Source organism: Salarias fasciatus, chromosome 17 (assembly GCF_902148845.1).
Source record: "Salarias fasciatus chromosome 17, fSalaFa1.1, whole genome shotgun sequence".
NCBI lineage: Eukaryota > Metazoa > Chordata > Actinopteri > Blenniiformes > Blenniidae > Salarias > Salarias fasciatus.
The window spans coordinates 3,666,576-3,678,475 of record NC_043761.1 but is presented as its reverse complement, the minus strand read 5'-3'; the positions used below and the strand labels follow the sequence as shown (position 1 = coordinate 3,678,475).

Here is an 11,900-nt window from a genome sequence, read left to right as displayed (position 1 = left end):
TTAAATGCAGGTGTCACGTGCGGAACAGGGTAACAGTCCAAACATAAGAATGAAGTTCAGAGCTTTCTGCAATGTTTTTAAATCAGTACAAACACACGTTACGTTAGTTTTAATCTGTTACACAGAAATATTTTCTCTTCTAAGTTAGTGTGATTACTTCTGTTTATTTCCAAATTTAAATGGAATATATACTATTTTTATAGTCCTAAATGTCATAAAATACCTGAAATCAACCAGTTTATTTCTGTTATTTTTAAAGAACGCAGCTCAGTTTAGTTTCCTGCTCTGAATGTACTCCAGAAGAAACTAATACTTGACTGAACCCGTCTTTACTTATGAAGTAATGTGATATTTTTACTAGCTGGCACTTACATAGACTCAATATGAACACTTAACACTGTCGCCATTTTTATTTTGTCCTTTTTTTTTAATGAAGGAGCTTTCTATAAAACCCACTGATTGATTATTTTGTGGTATTTGCATTGATCTAAATCAGCTTTCTGAAATGTTTGTGAATCGAACTGTGAAGCCTTCTTGGTTTCAGTCGGTGGTATCCAAATACCTTCTCTGCATCTTGATTATTTGGGGAACTGAACATCAAAACAACGCTAAGAAAAACGCTTAAATCCATTTTGGAAGAAGAGAAACTGTTTTTGAAGTTTTGTGCTGCTGAATGTAGAGGAAACTAACACTTAAAATCAAGTCTGATTTTTTTTTTTACTGTCGTATACTTTTGTAGTGAATATTTTACTTATAGAATGACGTATTACCACTAACATGGTCAGTATATGAATGCTTTTAATTTGTCTTTTTTAACGAAATGCACTCTGTCATGCAACGCCACTTAAACATGTATTTTTTTCGACTATTTCCTTTGAGATGGAGCAGCTTTCTGCAGTGTTTCTAGGAGAATTCCTCTCAGTCAATCTGTAATGCCTTCTCATTTTCAGTCTGTGGTATTAAAATAAAACTCTCTTCTGCTAAATGTGTTGGATTAATCCATTTTAATTGGGGGATTACACGCGAGTCAAGCTGTGCGGAGCTGGATTAATCGGTCTTTGATTGGTCTAAAGTGCCATAAATGACCGAAATCCAACACGATGTGTTCAAATCTAAAGGGTGACCTTTTATTTTTCAAGAAGCTTCCGGGAGGTACGTATAGAATGAACGACATGAAAACACATGGCGTGAGGAAGCGTTTCAGACTGAGGACGGCGAGACGCTCCAGATGTTCATCCGGCAGCATGTGTCTGCACGTGAGGGACGGACGGAACGCCGTCCTGTGTCCGTCAGCACATCTGAAGGTACACAGGACAGCCAGATTAAGATGATCGCCTGCATGTTTGTCTGGATTACAGTCGGCGATTACACCAAAGGAGGGGGGGGGGGGGTTATCGCCTTGACCCCAGACGGAGCTACAAAAGGCCCCGTCGGGCCGCCCCACCCCTCACACCTTCGGAGCCCCGCCGCCGAGTGACTGTGCTTCACAGTAGACCCGCCGGGCCGCCAGCCAGCGCAGCGCCATGGGAAACTCGACGGGCAGCACCGTGGACGACCTGCAGGCCGTGGAGATGCACCTGTGGTACAAGAAGTTCATGACGGAGTGCCCCTCCGGCCAGCTCACCCTGCACGAGTTCAAGCAGTTCTTCGGCCTGAGGGGCCTGGACCCCGAGGCCAACGCCTACATCGAGCAGATGTTCCGGACGTTCGACATGAACAAGGTGAGACCGAGCAGAATCTCCGGTCCCAGGACTCCTGCAGCGCAAACTAAGTCTCACATAAAGCTTTAAAATATAAAAAATTATAAACATATCAGAGACTTTCTTACAAGTGGAATTGGAAGTAATGCAACTACAAATCTAGGTTACTTTAAAACTGCCTTTATTGTGTGTTTTCTTTTCAATTAATTACTTTAAAATGGACTTTTAAGTCTGTAAACATATCTTCAAAACTATTTTATTGCAAGAAGAAGAACTGTTTTGTTCAAATATAGAATTTTTCACAAAGGTTTTTTTTAATGAACTTGGAAGCTCGTGATTATTTCAAAATAATTTTGTGTTTTTAATATAAATCATTTAATCAGTAAAATGGAAAAAAATTATACTGGCTTGAAAAAAAGAAAGTCAGAGTGATGTTAAACAAAGCTGAAAGAATTGAAATAGGCTGAATAAAAAAACATTTGAAAAATAGTAAGAAAATACGTTAACCAAAGAAATACAATAAATCCGACTGAAAAGGAAAAAAGTATCAAAAGTGTCTAATATTGAAGACAGAGATTTTACTTTCTTAGATTAAAAAAAAAGAATCTTATATTGATTGGTTGGATTTTAATACTTTAATATCCTTTAAATCAATCAAATGATTCCTCTGTAAATAGTGTTTCTTGTGGATTTCTGTAAATTTAATTCTTCTATCCTTACACCAGTCACCGTTTCACCCTGTATAAATTGATATTTAGTATTACTTTTCAAAATTTGTATTCCATCACATTAATATTTCAACTTCTCTTCATCCTGTGTGGCGCTCTGGGATTAATAATGGATTTCCATTCTATTATGTGTTTTGCTCTTGTGACTGAAACACGACAAAAGAGTTGAAATCAGTAAGAATAAGTTTATAACAGTTTTAATGAATGAAGACTTGATGAGAATAAGCTGAGCCGTTCCTGTTGGTCAAAGCTGATCGCAGCTAATGTAGTTACGTTTTCTGGCAACTCTTTGTACTTCATCCTTCTTACACCGTTATAAACTAAGCATTTAGAAGTAATACTCTAAGACTTCTTGTTTTCCAAATTCCATTATTTATTGATTGACTTCATTTTCCTGTTATTAAAAAGCTTTCCTGGGTTCCTCCTGAAGCTTTTCCATCCTTCTACCTACTCTTTGATTTCTTAAGCAAATCTTCGAGACGGTAAAAATCGATGAAAGATTGTTAAAGTGCCTGAAAAGGTGAAGTGCAGAGGAGACGGGGTCACGGCCGCCGGCCCGTCTAAATTTAGCTCAGCTCACAGAGGTGGAGATGATCTCCGCGCTCGCTTTGAAACGGCCAGATTATCACCCGATACGGAGATGGCGGAGCTGGAGGAGATAATCCTCCCTCCCGGCACGCTTCGTTTCCTCTCGGATATCTCTCTGGGAGACGCACGTGATTCGGAGGACGATGGAAAGAGGTTCGATGCTTCTGTCCCCCCCTCCCTCTCCTGCAGGACGGATACATCGACTTCATGGAGTACGTGGCGGCGCTCAGCCTGGTCATGCGGGGGAAGATGGAGCACAAGCTGCGCTGGTACTTCAAGCTGTACGACGTGGACGGGAACGGCTGCATCGACCGGCACGAGCTCCTCAACATCATCAAGGTGAAGGTCAAAGGTCACAGCCAGAGTGGAGGGGGGACGGGATGCTCGCCTTCACAAGCATCTCTTTATGGGGGTATTTATGTTTGTCATCTGTATATAGATTTTTTTTGTGAACTCTTCCTCTTCCTCCTCTTTCAGGCCATCCGAGCCATCAACGGGAACGAAAACCACGAGACCACGGCGGAGGATTTCACCAACAGCGTGTTTGACAGGATCGATATAAACGGGGACGGTGAGTGGGAGGAAATCCAGAGACGACGAGAGAAACGCTCGAGGGGGTTTCTTCGTGACAGGCCGAGATGGAAATGCTTCATCTGTGCAGTTAAAATACAGACGGGAAAATAACAAAGCAGAACCAGCGCCAATGGCTGAGCAAAAAACAAGAACGTACAATTTTAAACCTCTGGTTCAGTTTAGACTCTTAACTCAATACACCCTCTTGTGGTATAACGAGGAATCACAAGACTCACACCAGTCTATTCAAGATTTAGAATTGTGTTATAACTGCTGTTTTCCTGCTCTATTTTCATTTAATTCCATAAATACCGTTTTAAACAGCAGTTTTTATGGAAATCTAACGGTCTGAATCAGAGTGACGTTAAACTCTGGTGTCTGAACAGGCGAGCTTTCCCTGGACGAGTTCGTGGCGGGCGCCCGGAGTGACGAGGACTTCATGGAGGTGATGATGAAGAGCGTGGACCTGAGCCACATCGTGGCCATGATCCACAGCAGGAGGCGCAGCGTGTAGGAGCCTCTTCCTCCTCCTCCTCGTCGCCTCTGGGAACGGGGTCGCTCCCAGACTGGAGATTTCTATGAAGACTGAGTCCACTTCATCACGGAGACGCGTCTTCCATCTGTGCACTTTAAAGAGGACGAGGCCGCCGGGCCCCGCCGGCGCCTCATTGTCCTTGTCTAATGACCAAGGCTACCTTGGCGTGAGGGTCGATGCCTGACGGCCCACTTACCCTCGGATACCTCCAGGGATCCAGGAGGGAAATTACAGGCTTTTAAATCTTTTTTTTTTCTTCTTTCCTGCATCACATTACTTAAATCTGTGTTTTCCTGCTCTCTGGCTGCAGGCCTGAACATCCCTGCTAATTCCATGAAGTCAGTGGCTGTGAAAGAAGGAGCAGGTCAAACTAAATCCCCCATGTTTACCTTTTATATATCTTTGTTTTTTTTTTACTTTGAGAATATAAAGAGGAAGATGAATGTGAAAAACAGGCATGTTGTGGTTTTTTTGCAGCTATTCTGTATGTAAGTGATTGGATGAATTATGAGCTTGTTATTCGGCACAATGGCAAATCTCTCGTTTCTTAGCGTCGCTCGTCTGGTGCCTTCTGACCGCAGGATGTTTGGATTGGCTTTCGCTTATTTCTACATTAAAATAAACAAACACTAAGAACACTCTGCTGTCTTATGTACTGTTTGGAAAGCTACTCGACGCCATCACGTTAATATGTGTTAAAGGAACGTAAGAACTTGACATTACAGTGACTCACGACACCCTCTTGTGGTAAAAGAAGGTATTACAAGACAGTTTTGCCTTTCGGTATTAAAAGACCGATGTGTGCTCGATGAGAAGCATTTATTTTGACAGAAGTGGTCAGAATCTACGCTCTGTCTTCGTATTTACACTGGATCCATCCATTGAGATTTTCTGTAACTGTCACAGCTGACGGTGTTTTGCGATTTGACCCCCGTGCTCTCAGACAGACCGGTAACATCGCAACACAAGAGTAAAATCCTGCCTCTGAGCAAGGACGGTGATTCACCTGCACGGTGCCAGCATCGCTCCATGTCAGGATGGAAGCCTGCAGGCGTCTCTCTGCTCCAGATGATTTCAACCGAGGAGGTTAAGAAATACTGTCAGACACGGAGATGCTTCTATTTTCAATCTCATGTTTTCACAAAGCTGAATCAAAGTGAAGGCGATCACTTGTCTTTTATTCTGTACAAATAGAAACATTGAAGGAAAAAAAAAATAGTTTATCGATCCACCACAAGGGGGCAGCAACAGAACTGGACTCCTTTGGTCTGAGATTCGTCTCTTCGGGCTCACACGAAGTCGTAGAGATATTTGACGATTTCAAAGTTCACCGTCCTGGAGGGGAGAGGCGGGTCGCGTTCAGGGTCAGGGTGGAAACAGGAAGAGAGAAACGGCGGTGAAGACTCACCTGGAGATGGCGCAGATGAAGTCCAGGGAGACGCAGCACTTGTACTTGGGGGCGTCGAGCTGGTCGTCGTGGCTGACCTGAGCCAGCAGCTGTAAGGTCACCAGGGAGGAGATCTGACCCGAGGAGAGACAGACCGACGTCAGCCGCCGCTCCACTTCTCCCGCTTTGATGCGGCGCCACCGGACGACCAGAGCCGCTTTCAGATGTGGGTCGAGCCTGATTTCTTAGAACCGCTTGACGCTCCGGGCCGTAAATAGATCCCGTACGGGTAGAGGCTCTGTTTATCAGGCTGGATCCACAGAATATGGAGCACCTTAAACTGGAAAACATCCTCTAACATTCTCCGACTTGCTCCCATTTGCTTATCTGGATCTTTTTTTTTTTTTTTTTTTTTTAAGAGAGGGTAAATGGTGTGAAATTAATTTCTATATACTGAGGCCCCCCGAGGCTTCAGCTAACTTTGGGAGGAAGATTACACAGCGGGACGAGACGGGAGGGAAACACCGGATCGCTTCAACTCAGAGCTCAAAACCAACGGTCTGGAACCGTCCTGACGCTTAAAACACGTTTCAGCTGCGAGACGAGGCCCTCGGCTCATGAAGTCTGACACGTGAACATGTGATAGATTAAAAAAACAAAACTGGATCCCAGCGATCGTCTATAACTTTCTGGTTTTTGTTTTGTCATGTTCCTGATTAAAGGCTTAAAGTGAGACTTGAATTTGCCGCTTGGAGCCGATATTCAAACTTTCCCGTCCACCCATCAACTGTGAGCTTCTTTATTTATCTTTTCCACACGTAAACTTGGAATAATTTTCAATATTACGGGATGTTCTGAATGAACTGCGTTGTGAATGTGACGGTAAATCGAAACTGCGCCGCTGACCTGAGAGAAGATGCTGGCGGTCGGGGCGACCCTGCTGTCCACCACACTGTAAAAGATGGCGAGCAGACGGTCCAGAGGGAAGGGCTTCGGCCCCAGGAGGTGGTTACTCGTCTGGAACAGGGAAATAAAATGTACAGGCATGTTAAAAGAGCTCCTCTAGAACTGAAACTTTTAAATCAGCGCCAGAAAAAAAGGTTTGAATGAAGTCACCTTCTCATTTTTCTTCAAGAACTTGGCTGTTTTTCGAATTTTCCCATGATGCTGTTGGGCAGAAAGAGTGGATTAAGACTGCTTGGAGTGCTTCATAAGCAAGACAAGCCTCTAAATATTAGAAACACGTGTGGATAAATATGCTGAACCTTCAGAAAGAAGCGTTTATCTGTCCGAGCAGGATTGTAGGAGGCCAGATAAGCGGCGATCAGCAGGAACTTGGAGTAATACGGCAGCTCGATGTGAGTGTGCGCCGATAAGCCTGTGAAGAGAGGAAACAAATGAAGGAGATCAGCATCTTCACAATGACCTGTGTGCCGTACGGGAAAGAAATGTCGCGGTTTGAGGACGACACCAGGCGTGCGAGCGGCTCCAAAGATTCTCATCTCGCCGTGCGTCGATACCTCTCAGAGCGCCGCTCTCCTTCTCCTCCATCTGCTGCATCTGCTCCCACTGCAGGCTGAGGACACACAGAGGACGCTGAGACCGAACCCCGCCGACACGCCCGCCTGTGGACGCTCACTAAAAGCGAGTCCCCACCTGGAAACCTCCCGGATGTAAACCGTCTGCATGGCCTTTTTCAAGTGAGGCTCGATGTTCCGCCACAGCTTGTGTGTGTCCGTCTCCTTCACTGAAAACAAGGGAACACAGAGTCAGAGTCCAAAAAACTAAATATCATGAAAAAGATGCATAATAATAACTGCTTTACCTTTCCCTTCTGTCAAAGGCTCACAGAACTTGGTGAAGTTGAGGGCGGCCTTGTTGAAGAGAAACGGAAAACAGACGTGAAGGACGCAGTAATGAGGGGAGAAAAGAAGAGGTTTCTTGAACGGACTCATGTCTGACCAGGTGACGCAGCTCTCGCAGGTCTCGACACACCGAGTAGAAAACCCCCAGCAGGATGTTGATGTAGGACGAGTAAAACTCCGCCGAGTACGACGGATGTTTGTCCTTCGACAAAATCTCCTGCAGCTCACCTGCAGACAGAAATACGAAAGAAAAGAAACAAATAAACCGTGCAGAGAATCTCATCTTCGCTGCTGCTCAGTGCTGAATTTATACAGTGTGATTTGCGATGCCAGTTTCCCCCCGAAGTGTCAGAACAGAATCACAGGTACAGCTCTCACAACTCGCGCTGCATGCGGCTCCGGGCGAGCGTCACAGCGCTGCCAGCCGCTCGCGATACCGGCTGATGTGGCGAGAAGCGCGAGGGCGATCGCACCTTTGCTGTAGTCGGGGAAGTGGAGCTGCAGCGGCTCGAAGCAGCCGGTGTTCGGTCGGAACAGGTCCCACACGATTTCACTGAGCAGGATGACGGTGAGGTTGTCCTCGACCTGGTGGCACAAAGATTTCACGCTGTAGTGGAGTTTGTTTACGCTGCTGCTGCTCGGAGAGAGGATGCAGTCATCACAGCATCCATCTGCTCTCACAGGGTTTATATGTAGTGAACAGCAGTGAACGGACAGAAAATGAAACGCTGTGATGCAGGGAGAGCTCTGAGCAGTGACGCTGTCTTTGTTTGAGAAAACTCCACAAACCCGGAACTCACAAATGAGTAAAAAATCGGGAGTTTGTCCATCCGGAGATGAGGCAAACTGAGCTCGGCTGTTTCGATAGCTGCTGTTTCCAGATTGGAATAGTTGAGTTTTAAGGCATTCGGTCTGGCAGAGTGTGTGACGACGTCACGCCCACTGTGATGTTCACGAAAACACACACGACACTGAGCTGACGAGCTGCTTCCATCTGCGACGAGGTGAATAATATCAGCTGTTTACTCACATCGCAGAGCTTCGAACACACAAAGCTCCGCGTAGCAGCTACTGAAAGAAAATAGAGATGCAGCCATGTGAGCGCGGTGGAGTCCGAATTGCAATTCTAAGTTCTCACAGAAACATGACTGTTCCATCGTGACGTGGAAACATGAAGCTCCCGATGTCGTCGTGGAAACAAGAAGCTTCCACATCACTTCGGAAACATGATGCTCCCCATGTTGCCATGGAAACATGATGCTTCCATGTCATCATGGAAAGATGCTGTCCATGTTGTCATAGAAACATGATGCATCTGCATGTCAGGAAACATGATGCTGTCCATGTCGTCATGGAAACATGACGATCCTCACGTCACAGTGGAAACACTTCAATATAACAGCAAAACTTGGTGTGAAAGTTTGCATATCAGTCCACGTGAACAGCTGTGAAAACAGCTTTAAGTTAAACTCGGGGCGGAGCTGAATGACTGAACTTTAACACGTGTCTGATGATCTGGCTGCTCTTTTCCCGTCGACCTCTCTTCATGTAATCATTTTTCCCTTACCAAAGAGATCCTGATCTCACTGAAACTTTCTGGTGGAAGTTAAAAAAAAACAAGAAATGACCACAATCTGCCACTCAGAGCTGTTCATCATGAAAGTCGGTCTTTGTGCTCTTGAAGCCGGTAATTAAAATGTGGTGGGAGGTGAACGTTCATATTTCCTCCAGCTCCACCCAGTCAGCTCACCCTCATTCATCACAAATGAAGCAATTTTCCTTCATCATCAAGCTGACAACAACAACATGATCCACTTGACAGATGACCTTAAAAAAAGGGACAAGATTAAAATTTCTCACCAGTTCCTGAAGACGCAGGAGTGCGGGGAGGAGATTGGCGTCGCCGTCTCTCAGGAGCTCTGCTTTCTCCATCACCTGAAAAATGTACACAAGCATTTCATCTTATTTATGATACATCCTCAGTGAAGAAGAAACTGTGAATGTTGTCTCAGAAAATGACTGTTTAATACAGTAAACATTCTCAAATCAGGACAAAGTCTGACAATAAACTCACTCTGGTAAATCCAGGTGGGATTATGTTTAGCATCGATTTAAATCACTAGCATTCAGAGAAACACTCAACCTTTCCTGTGTTGAGCCGCCCCCCATTCAAGTGTCTTATTATGGTCTAGTTTTTGGCACTCACGATGTATCGCGTCTGCTTGGCGGGCGACTGCAGCCGCTGCCGTTTGTAGATCCGCACGAAGTCGGACATGGAGGGGAAGCGGGGGAGCAGCGAGGTGGCGTCGGGGCCGAAGAAGGTCAGCAGCACTCGTTCAAATAGCAGCGCCATGGATACACATTCAACACAGCTGACTGCGACGCAAGGCAGCTGGAGAGGAGGAACGACGAAGGATGACCGCCATGGAGGTAAAACAGAACACTCTGGCACAAGTAATCAGCTCTTAATCCAGTGATATATTACCAAAAGACTGACTAAATGTACCATACAAACATAAATCACTGAGTGCAATCATAAATTGGCATCATCTTCTTTTATTCAGTGTCTGCTGGATTCGTCAGGAGCTCTGACTAGTTTGGTTCTTCTGAAACTAGTTTATTAAAAACAGTCTCTGACGACCATTTCCTCAACACAGACATAAAATGGGACAAACAGGGTATGAACACCACAGGGGCTGACTTCGCTCTCACCTCCAGCTCTTCCATTAAAACGTCCACCACGTGACTTTTCCCCGAAGCTCTGTGTCCATAGATGAAGACTGAAGGGTAGCTGTACTGCTGTGGCTGTGGGGAAAAAAAACCCAGTCTCTTCATCATTATCAAGATTATTAACAATTGTATTATATATATTATTATACATTAAACTCCATATGCTCGTTTTTATTCAAAACGCAATTAATTCTATATAATTCTAATTAAAATCAGTGTAAATAATCCATCTGATCCAGTCCAGCAGCCCATGAACCAGTGAGACACACTCTTACATAGCCAGACAGACTCCTAACATTAAAGCTGCATTTAAATTGATTCACATTTTGACCACAGTGACAGAAACGGATTCTGCTTCTGGATAAAACCGGCCGGTTTGTTCGGTACCTCTCCCAGGAGCGACAGCAGCGTACCGGCCTGGGCCTCCCTGCACGGCAGCCGCTCCGCGACGCTCCGCAGCCTCTCCTGGTCGTACCCTGGAACCTGCAGCAGCGCCGACATGTCGCTCCTCGGGGGTTTTCCAGCTCCGAAAACTAAAATACTGACGGAGACAGCAGCCTTCAGTGAACACCGGTTCAGTAAAAACAACACTCTAACGACGCTGAGGTTGTAAATTATCACCTGTAAACATGACAGTGTGGCGTAAAGACGCGCACGCGTGTGAATAAACCTCTAACACGCTTAAAAAGCTCAAAATATCCGCTTAAAACCGGAAAAACACAAAGGTGAAAAATCGCGTGCAACTCACCGGAGTTTCGCGCGCCTTCAGATTACGTCACAAGTTGTCACTTTACAACAGCCAATCAGGAGCGACCGCGGAATTCTGGGTAGTGTAGTTCAATTCAAAACAATCTTTTCATGTCGAAATAAACTAATGCATTTGTTTTTTTTTCTTTACAAACACACACGAGCGAGCGTTTCATACAAAAGTCTATCAATGTTATCGATGGTCGATTAGCTCTAATCCCGTCTTATCAATAAGGATGTAGAATGATCTGCAAATAAATAATCAGTGTTTTCATCAATTATCCTAAATTGTTGTGAAGTCATGTTCTTCAATAGTAAATTCATGGTCTGTACACGCGTGTTTCACATCATGCATTGGGTCTTGCTAAATTTAAATGTCAGATTGTTTGAAACAATAAATAAGAAGCATAATGCAAATAAAGACAGCAGCTCTTCTGCACATGCGCTAATAATGGCAAAAATGTTTGCCTCCTGAGTGTCATGACTCCCAGTCCATTTTCTCCAGTGACTTCAACTTGAATCCACCGTGGTCTTCTGTCCGTATAAATATCTGTGTATTCTCCATGATCAACATTTATAGGGTTTTGTTCTTGTGGTTTCATTACTAAACAAACAGCAGCATCCAGTGCCAAAAATCAAAACTATAGGCTACAGTTTTTAGCTTTTCTGCCTTTTCCGTGCAAATGGACATTGCTTTCAAATTGAAGTGCAGATCGAAATTTTTCTGAAAATAAAATGTAAAAACGATGTTTTCACTTTAAATTCATGCTTCCTGCAGCTGCTGTGAAACATGTTGAAAAATGAAGCACATCTATTTATCAAGGCATGAAAATTAAAAACCTGCACTATATAACTATACTATATATTTCTATATATATTTTCCTGACCATCCTCCACCTGCCCGAATGACATGATGAATTACAGAAACATCTGGCACCCATCTGGGTCCGGAGAGTGTCTAGACGCGCCCCTGGGTGGGAGGAGGCGCACGTATCTGTGCGCATCCTGATGCGTTATTTGTGCACGGTGCATGAAGCCCGTGTCTGT

The 11,900-nt window shown here is 44.7% G+C and overlaps 2 protein-coding genes across 3 annotated transcripts; one reads left to right on the top strand and one right to left on the bottom strand.

The window, feature by feature from the left end:
* The first annotated feature begins 1,487 nt into the window (after positions 1-1,487).
* guca1aa (guanylate cyclase activator 1Aa) lies at positions 1,488-4,125 on the top strand. Its single transcript, XM_030113425.1, has 4 exons — positions 1,488-1,721; positions 3,206-3,355; positions 3,494-3,587; positions 3,976-4,125. The coding sequence occupies exons 1-4, from the start codon at positions 1,524-1,526 to the stop codon at positions 4,101-4,103; spliced, it is 570 nt and encodes a 189-aa protein (XP_029969285.1). The 5' UTR covers positions 1,488-1,523; the 3' UTR covers positions 4,104-4,125.
* Positions 4,126-5,281: 1,156 nt separating this feature from the next.
* Positions 5,282-10,858, bottom strand: orc5 (origin recognition complex, subunit 5). 2 transcript variants are annotated; one of them, XM_030113452.1, is made up of 15 exons: positions 10,855-10,858; positions 10,494-10,647; positions 10,089-10,181; positions 9,583-9,768; positions 9,237-9,311; positions 7,850-7,961; positions 7,474-7,604; positions 7,337-7,385; positions 7,168-7,258; positions 7,032-7,087; positions 6,777-6,889; positions 6,628-6,678; positions 6,418-6,528; positions 5,533-5,645; positions 5,282-5,459 (listed from the first exon to the last, which is right to left on the bottom strand). In XM_030113452.1, exons 2-15 carry the CDS (start codon positions 10,605-10,607, stop codon positions 5,414-5,416), a joined length of 1,341 nt encoding a protein of 446 aa, XP_029969312.1. In that variant the 5' UTR covers positions 10,608-10,647; positions 10,855-10,858; the 3' UTR covers positions 5,282-5,413. The 2 variants fall into 2 exon arrangements, with proteins under 2 accessions (XP_029969312.1, XP_029969311.1); XM_030113451.1 differs by lacking the exon at positions 10,855-10,858 and adding an exon at positions 10,728-10,825.
* Between the last annotated feature and the right edge of the window lie 1,042 nt (positions 10,859-11,900).

What these genes read in the sequence shown, in the direction of transcription:
- guca1aa (XM_030113425.1), top strand. Translation starts at nt 1,524, where the DNA reads ATGGGAAACTCGACGGGCAGCACCGTGGACGACCTGCAGGCCGTGGAG. An exon ending in GGACGTTCGACATGAACAAG is followed by an intron (nt 1,722 to 3,205) that starts GTGAGACCGAGC and finishes CCTCTCCTGCAG; the next exon opens with GACGGATACATCGACTTCAT. An exon ending in GATCGATATAAACGGGGACG is followed by an intron (nt 3,588 to 3,975) that starts GTGAGTGGGAGG and finishes GTGTCTGAACAG; the next exon opens with GCGAGCTTTCCCTGGACGAG.
- orc5 (XM_030113452.1), bottom strand. Translation starts at nt 10,607, where the DNA reads ATGTCGGCGCTGCTGCAGGTTCCAGGGTACGACCAGGAGAGGCTGCGG. An exon ending in TGCTGTCGCTCCTGGGAGAG is followed by an intron (nt 10,182 to 10,493) that starts GTACCGAACAAA and finishes TTTTCCCCACAG; the next exon opens with CCACAGCAGTACAGCTACCC. An exon ending in CCGCCAGCATCTTCTCTCAG is followed by an intron (nt 5,646 to 6,417) that starts GTCAGCGGCGCA and finishes TCCTCGGGTCAG; the next exon opens with ATCTCCTCCCTGGTGACCTT.